This window comes from Lactuca sativa, chromosome 7 (assembly GCF_002870075.4).
Source record: "Lactuca sativa cultivar Salinas chromosome 7, Lsat_Salinas_v11, whole genome shotgun sequence".
Classification (NCBI taxonomy): Eukaryota; Viridiplantae; Streptophyta; class Magnoliopsida; order Asterales; family Asteraceae; genus Lactuca; species Lactuca sativa.
In genome coordinates this window covers 154,676,962-154,684,621 of record NC_056629.2, presented here as the reverse complement: position 1 = coordinate 154,684,621, position 7,660 = coordinate 154,676,962, and the positions used below count along the sequence as shown (strand labels likewise).

The 7,660-nt window shown below is 35.1% G+C and overlaps 1 protein-coding gene across 1 annotated transcript; it reads left to right on the top strand.

Annotated features, from left to right (window-relative positions):
* The first annotated feature begins 5,586 nt into the window (after positions 1-5,586).
* On the top strand, positions 5,587-6,597 carry LOC111904207 (zinc finger protein 7). The gene has a single exon (XM_023899985.3). It carries the CDS (start codon positions 5,770-5,772, stop codon positions 6,259-6,261), a length of 492 nt encoding a protein of 163 aa, XP_023755753.1. The 5' UTR covers positions 5,587-5,769; the 3' UTR covers positions 6,262-6,597.
* The last annotated feature ends 1,063 nt before the right edge of the window (positions 6,598-7,660 follow it).

Below are 7,660 nucleotides of genomic sequence, written 5' to 3'. Positions count from 1 at the left end.
AGGGCTAGCCGATTTCAAGGGGTCCTAAGTTTCTCTCAAGTTATTCCAAGTGTATTTGGTGTTGTGTGAACCATTTGAGGTGTCACACTTGAGGCACTAGGCACTCAAGCTTCATGAAGACATTCTACATCAAAGAGGTATGTATTCTATCTTGTTATATTCATTGTTTTGTATGCTAGATTAGGATAATACCTTGGATGTTCATATTTGTATGTATAATAGAGAAAACATAGATCCAAGGTATTTAAGGTTGCATGTACACTTAGGAGTGTTAGAATGCTCAAAAACCAACAACTAATTCATATGTTATTTGGGGCAGTAAAATGTTGTTATAAGTTCACCACTACTATATCAATCTAGAATGAATCTTCTACAAGTGGGAGATTGAGAGATCTATATCCACAAGAATCATTATAGAATGATATTTGCTAATAATATATGATCTGAAAGGGTCATGGTAACAACAACTTGAAGCACATAAATTATTTATAAGAATTTGAATCTTAATAAATATTTATACTATTGTAACTAATTTGAAATTATTTATTTTTTGAAAATAATAAATCTCAATAACAAGTATCAAAATAAAATATTGATTTATATAAGTTATGTATTTATATATATATATATATATATATATATATATATATATATATATATATATATGTATATATATATATAATGTTTTTGTGATATAAATTATATATACATGACCAATAAATAAACGAACGAAATAAGAAGTCTTTCTTTCTCTAATTGTTTTTTGTCAAAAAAACAGAAGGAATGAAAAGTACTAGCTTCTTGTCCTTAATGCTTGTTTATTATAATGAAGGTGACATGCTTTGGAAGCATGTGTACTACGTAATGATCAAGCATGGACATGAGGGACAAGGTATCAATATCATAAGTTTTTTAAAAGGATTTTATGACTTCATATATATTAAATAAGGGCCTCCGTTTTTCTTTCACTTTTGCTTCTTATTTTCATGAATACAATGGGGGAAAAGAGAGAAAGAAGTTATAGTTGTTTAATGTAGAAGTCGTACCCTTTATTTGTAGGCTTTTGTTACTAGAAGTATGGTGTTTAAAGTAACAAAATACAATGGTTATTATCTAGTATTAAAGGTGTTTAAGAAGACTTTTAGTTGTGCATTTTTCTAGTTGATGAATTTTGGATTTTCTACCTCTCTCCATACACTATCTAGTTTTTTCACTTAAATGGTTGAACTATAAAAAGATGTTTGATATGTTACTTGAACTCTCCTCTAAGACAAAAAAAAAATTGTTCGTAAAGGCTTAGAAGTGTTATTAATATTACAAGAAGTACTAGCATCCATTTAAGTTGACAAATTGTTGGTGTTTCTACTATGGTGTAGTTCTACTCTATATTATTCATCAACTTCCAACCTCGCCAGAGAACTAAAAGACTTCAAAGCTTGTATTCTTTTCATCCTATGGTTGTTTTGATATTTACATGTTTGCAAAATGATAATTGGCAGTTAAAATGGTTATAAGTTTATTCCAAGATTTGAAAGCTTCCGTTGTTGTTTCTAGTATTTTTAGAAACCGATTTTTGAATAAAACCAATAGTAATAACAAAGATGTAAGGGACCTCATGTCGATTTTCCCAAAAGTTGTACTTCATATGTATGCGATAAATTTATTCAAAGAGAAAGATTTTTCATTCGCTTCACACAACACCCAAATAATTCTAATAAATTGCCTAATATTACTCATCTTATAAGTGCATTTTTGGCAAATCAATTGATGATAAGGTAATCAATTAACATGGTTCTCTAACAAGTAATTTGTTATTTCGATCATCATTCTATTTACATGAAATTGTATTGAATTATTTGAGAAATCGATCAATATCGTCATCAATTCTTAACAAACATATTTCGGTACTCATAAACAAGGATGTCTAGATCTTATCCTAAGACAAAATCTATAACATCCTGTTTCTTGTCATTTCTTATTTCATATTTGCGGTCCGGATTTCGATTGTGGCTTTTGGACTTAAGGAAGAAAATTTTAGACCTTTTGGGAGGTGGTAACAATGATTGCATGATCTAACCCTTGAATTGAATTTTGGGCCGAAGGGTTGAAAAGGAAGAGTCATAGACCAGAATTCTTTGCATGAAATACGAATTTTAATTCGTGCAGTTTTTAGTCTAAAATAACTATGTTAGATTGTAGGGATCTTCAATACATTTCCATTCATATAAAGAACGCCAAAATCAGAGTTGAAACAAAGAAGTTATAGCAGGTTGAATCCTATGATTAGATAATATAAGTGGTAGTATTTTGGGCGTACTCAACGTACGTTGGGCGCATAATGTGATAAAAATGTGCCTCTAAGAGAGTACGCTAGGCGTACATGATCAGATCCCAAAGCCTAAATCTGGAGTTTTGATCCCTATTTAAGTACCTTAACGCCTCTAAACCTCTTCCATTCTTAGCCTCCATCTCTCCAACGTCCTCCCTTGAAACCATAACCCTAGTTTGAGCATATTGAGCCAAAAAAGTGTGCTTTTGGGTGCCTTTTAAGGAAGAAGAAGTTTGTGATAGTTCTTGGAAGCTTGAAACAACTTTGGATCTAGAATTTCTCCTCCCTCATTCATCTCCAGGAGTTATAAAGTTTGTACATGTATGTCTCCGTTGATAGATATAGCTTAGATGTTTAAGTTACGTCCTATTTATCCCACAAATTGGTCAATTTGAGTGTGACTTGTTCCAGAGCTTGTGAGGCGCAATTCCAGTTGTATTTAAGGGTGTTAAGTCATAAAAATGCAATCTTGGTCTTGTTCTTCCTTTCATGCATGAGTTATGAAGCTTAGAACCTTATGATAAGTTAGGGTTTTGGATTTGGACCCTTTCTAGCCATGCAAAGTCATAAAGTTTGAAACTTTATAATTTAGTATGTCATTTGGATCTAGATCTAAGCTCTGGACGAAAGGTCTTGAGGGAAAAAAGTGCTAAATGTAAGCATTGGATCGATCTTGCATATGCTGGTTGCATCTGGGAGTACGTTGGGCGTACTAGGCTCGAATCACGTACGCTGAGTGTAGGTTGGAGTATGTTGGGCGTACTTAGCCTTCCTTGGACTTTGTCTTTTTTTTTTTTACTTCCATTGACTGTTGACTTCTAACCAAATGTGACTTTGGCTCAAACTTGAGGGTTTTGGATTGTTGATTATGATTTTTACCAGTTTTGGTAATTAGTGGATTTATGGGAGCAAGCAGTGCAGAAAGGGAAGTGTTACTCAGTGTTTGGGGTACTTCACTTCAGGTGAGTTTCCTCATTGTACTTGTGGTTCGAAGGCATCAATGTTGTCCCATTCAGTTATGTATCCTGGTATATAGGATGTTTCTATGTTGTGGTGATCTATTAGATCTGCATAATTATCTTTTTGTTGGTTATATGTTTATTTGTTGCATATGTCGACATAGTGAGGTTGGGTTGAGAAAATACTGGTCTATGCGGAAGCTAACAAACCCGGGAAGCAGCCAGACATGAGCTGTGTTCCAAAAAGACAAGTCAGACTCATGTTGTGGGCTTAAGGGGTAATCCAACCTGATGGCTGTTGACCCGAGGGTATTCCAGTCCGATGACTGATTGGACCCAGTATACATGATTGTTTATGTTATGTTGTGTGGTGGTTTTTCCAGGAACTCACTAAGCTTTGTGTTTACTGTTTATGTTTATGTTTATGGTTTCAGCTACTTTTGATTTCGAAAGGAAGGGTCCGACTTTATCGCACTACATCCCATGGAGATTTATTTTGCACTGAATGTTTGCAAAATACTCTAATGTTTTGAGAATACCTTAACTCTGACCACTTTTGGAACAAAGAATAAATAATTTGACTTATTTAAAAATGAAAATTTTTACTCGGTATTTTTGGGACGTTAGAAAATCGAGGAGACACTATTTTATAGTCAAGAGTAGCCTCTGTGAGGGTCTATGCATGCAACTTTTGGAAAAGAATTTCCTAGATTCACAAGCATTAGGTGGTCATCAGAATGCCCATAGGAGGGAGGAAGAGACAAAAACAAGGATTCAAGCACCAATGATGGTGAATTTAACAATAAGTCCCCCTCTAAACCTATATTTCCAGGTGCATGCTTACTTATTTGTGCACACACCACATGGTGCACCAATGTTGCAAGGTTTGCTAACATTAGTGCATGGCATGGACAATAGCAGATCCAAGCCACCCCAAATGAGGTGTTTGGCCCCACTTAACTATCGAAATTTCTAAAACTTTATGTAATATATTTGAGTTTGTGGCTTGGAACACCATAGAAATAACATGAATCCAATCAAAATTTAGAATGGAACCCGGTTAGACTTTGTTCTCGGTCTGCCACTAGGCAGCCATACGTATGAACACTATGTGGAGCAACTAGTGGACATGATCAAGTGGCATGGAGGTGTTTAGTTAGATCCACAACCAACTTCTCAGTCGTCAAATGAACATATCCTTGATTTGAATCTAAGGTTGTAATTTAATGCATTTGTGTGTGTGTGGGCCCAGTCACCGAAATCGTGCACAAAGCTCATAGATGATGGTACTAATCAATGAGAGGTCAAATGAATAGAAGCCACCAAGTGTCACTTGGGAAGGTTCTCTTTATGTACATGCACTAGCATTGCTTTATGGTATAGGAACCCTATAATGATATAGTTTATTCAAAGTGGTTTGCTAACTTTAATAACATGTTTGGTGAGATGCTACAATCAAAAGGTGAATCGAACGCCCACCTTTAATCTTTTGATTTGATATTGCCCAGGTGAAAGCTTGTTGTACAAACCCATCCTGTAAATTCCCTGTTCTAATGCTTTCTACATATTTTAAATTGGAAATGGTGCTACTACTTGTACTTGGCTTAATTTTCTTAAGAGGATAAGGTAGTACAAGTGGTTTTCAATGGACTCCTACTGTGTACACACATGACACATCATCCACTTGCCATATTACCCTCTTGTATTACTATACAAAATATACTGGCAAATACAGCAACAAATAAAGCACCTGTGCGCTGTTGAAGACAACTTGAATCAAGCTGTTGTTTTAAAAACGTTAAAAACTCTAGCTGAAATATTAACATGATACTTTACAGCAAGTAACAACGACAGGTTCATGCAAGAAAAAGAAATGGAAAAATGAGAATCATGTTACTGTTATGATTATATTATACTTTTCAAAAAGATAACAGTAGTTACCTAATTGCAAAAGTATGAAATAAGTGATTATTTTGTTGAATATGAAAGCATTTAATTGCAGACACTAAGAAAAAAGATGTAAAGATTTTGTGACATGACCATAATTGGAAAGATGAGAAAGATCTATTTATGTAAGTTGTATACATTTTTAGTTGCTCTCGAAGTGAACCATGTAAAGTTGGTGAGTCGGATCCACAAAATGCACTAGACAATAAGAAAGTGGAGGAATACAAATGCTTGAAAGGAACAACAGGAGTGTCCCCTCAACAACATCAAGCATCACTTGGTGGGGACATTTAAGATATATGACATTGTCATTTATGTATGTGTGTATCAGTGTGTGTGTGTGTGTGTGTGTGAGAGAGAGAGAGAGAGAGAGAGAGAGAGAGAGAGAGAGAGAGAGAGAGAGAGAGAGGTTAACATCCTCTTTTCCTATATAGCTTTCTTTTCTCATGTACTCCTTTCCTCTTTGATCCAAAATTACCTAGAAAAACATCTAACAACCAATCTTCAATATCAGATTCCCAAACCATAGTTTCGATGAATATCAGGGACGATATAAATCAAGAAAACCCAGGCGATTATCAAAGAGGGTGGTTGAATCTTAGCCTAGGACAAAATCTAGGTGAGAGTTCACAATCAAGACCCATGAAGGTATATACATGCAACTTCTGCAAGAGGAAGTTCTACAACTCACAAGCATTAGGTGGTCATCAAAATGCCCACAAAAGGGAGAGAGAGGCAGCTAGAAGATATCATTCACCAAAGACAACCGACTTCGCACTGAATTTCACAGGTAACCGATCACTTGGTGTTCATGCCCACTCTCTTCTTGTTCACACACCAACCACAAATGGTGAAACAACTGTAGCAAGGTTTACTGATGATGGTGCCAGATATGGAGTACGGATGCAGCCTTATGATGTGGAGGAAACAGTGGAACTTAAATGGCCTGGAGGTTTTTATTTGGAAGCCCAACCAGCTTCTCAGCCGTCAGATCAGCATATACTTGATTTGAATCTAAAGCTGTAATTTGGTACCATTTATGACTTCTTGAATGCTGAATTCTCACTAGGGTAAGTTTGTAACAGCTTCTAATGAGAAATATCAGTTTCTCAATACTGTTCGTTTGACTTGGGAGATCCACACTACTTTGTGAGGTAACTTTCCAGTTAGATGCATTTCAATTTCATAATTTTAAAGTGTAATTGTTTAGAGCAAACTCTCAGCATCTTCTTAAATAAAATTATGTCCAGTCGCTTGTACTTTATTCCTTGTAATGTTAGGTATATATAGATAACATGTAATAACTTGTATTTACATACTGCAGATCTTCAGTTTTTTGAAATCTAGACGTACACTTATCAACTTCCAATTGTTTTTTCTTCTAATAGTCATGTAATCCTAATACTTTCCAGAACTTGCCGCTTCAGACACATCTCAGCTGTGCTATTGATACATCTGGCTATAAAAAAAGAACATGAAAATCATATAAATATTCTACCATCTATATGTGTCCTTTTACCCTATGGAGTTCATATAAAAATGCCCATATTAAACGTATGTAAAAACTGAAACACCTTCTTAGATATTGCTCACTTAAAACTCAGGTAGTTATTTAAATGATTTGACGCAGCAGCTAAAGAAAACGGTAGTGAGCATACAAGCTTACCTCTTTCTGTTGGGTTAATCGGATTTGATCCCAACAAATTCAAAAGTACGTTTTAAATAAAGGACAAATTAGGAAATTTTATATTTCATTATTTGAGTCTTTATGTGTTTCGTTTTAGTATCACAGTAGGTTTCTATTTTATTTTAGTATAAATAAGGTGTCTAGGGTCAATTGTTTACATAATTCCAATACTTCCGTTTTTTATTTAGCTTTATGAGCAAGTATTTTTTTCATCCTCTATTTTCTTCCATTTGTTTCATTTCTTCCCTACACCACAAGGAACTCTTTTGGTTTATTTTATTGTACTTGGTATCAGAGCGGTTTTGTTGAAAGGGGGTTTGATTTGGTTTTGATCACAAGCAGCCCTGATTTCCTTAGATCGGGTTTGTTCTAACGATAGCGAGAGACTAACCTGAGGTGCAAAATAAACGGACGGGAAGATATTAAAGTGGGTGACTTTGATTCGGTTCGTTTTTACAGGTGACGGGAGAGAGTAAAGGTGGTAGTGACCTTGTCTTGTTGTTCGGTGAAAAATTGATTTCGGAACAAGCTTGATTAAAGAGGTCGGGGTTGTCAAAAGAGAGAATAGGATATCGATGGTTCAAGAAAGATGTTTGATATCATATCAAGTTGCAGTTTTGACTCCAACGAATTATCAAATGTGGGCGGTCAAAGTCAAGTCGATTATGGATGCACATGACATATGGGGGACGGTCGAATCGAGGGCATTAGGTGAAGTATCAGATCGGAAGAAGTCAA

Excerpts from the sequence above, each read along its gene's own strand:
- LOC111904207 (XM_023899985.3), top strand. The coding sequence starts at position 5,770 with ATGAATATCAGGGACGATATAAATCAAGAAAACCCAGGCGATTATCAA.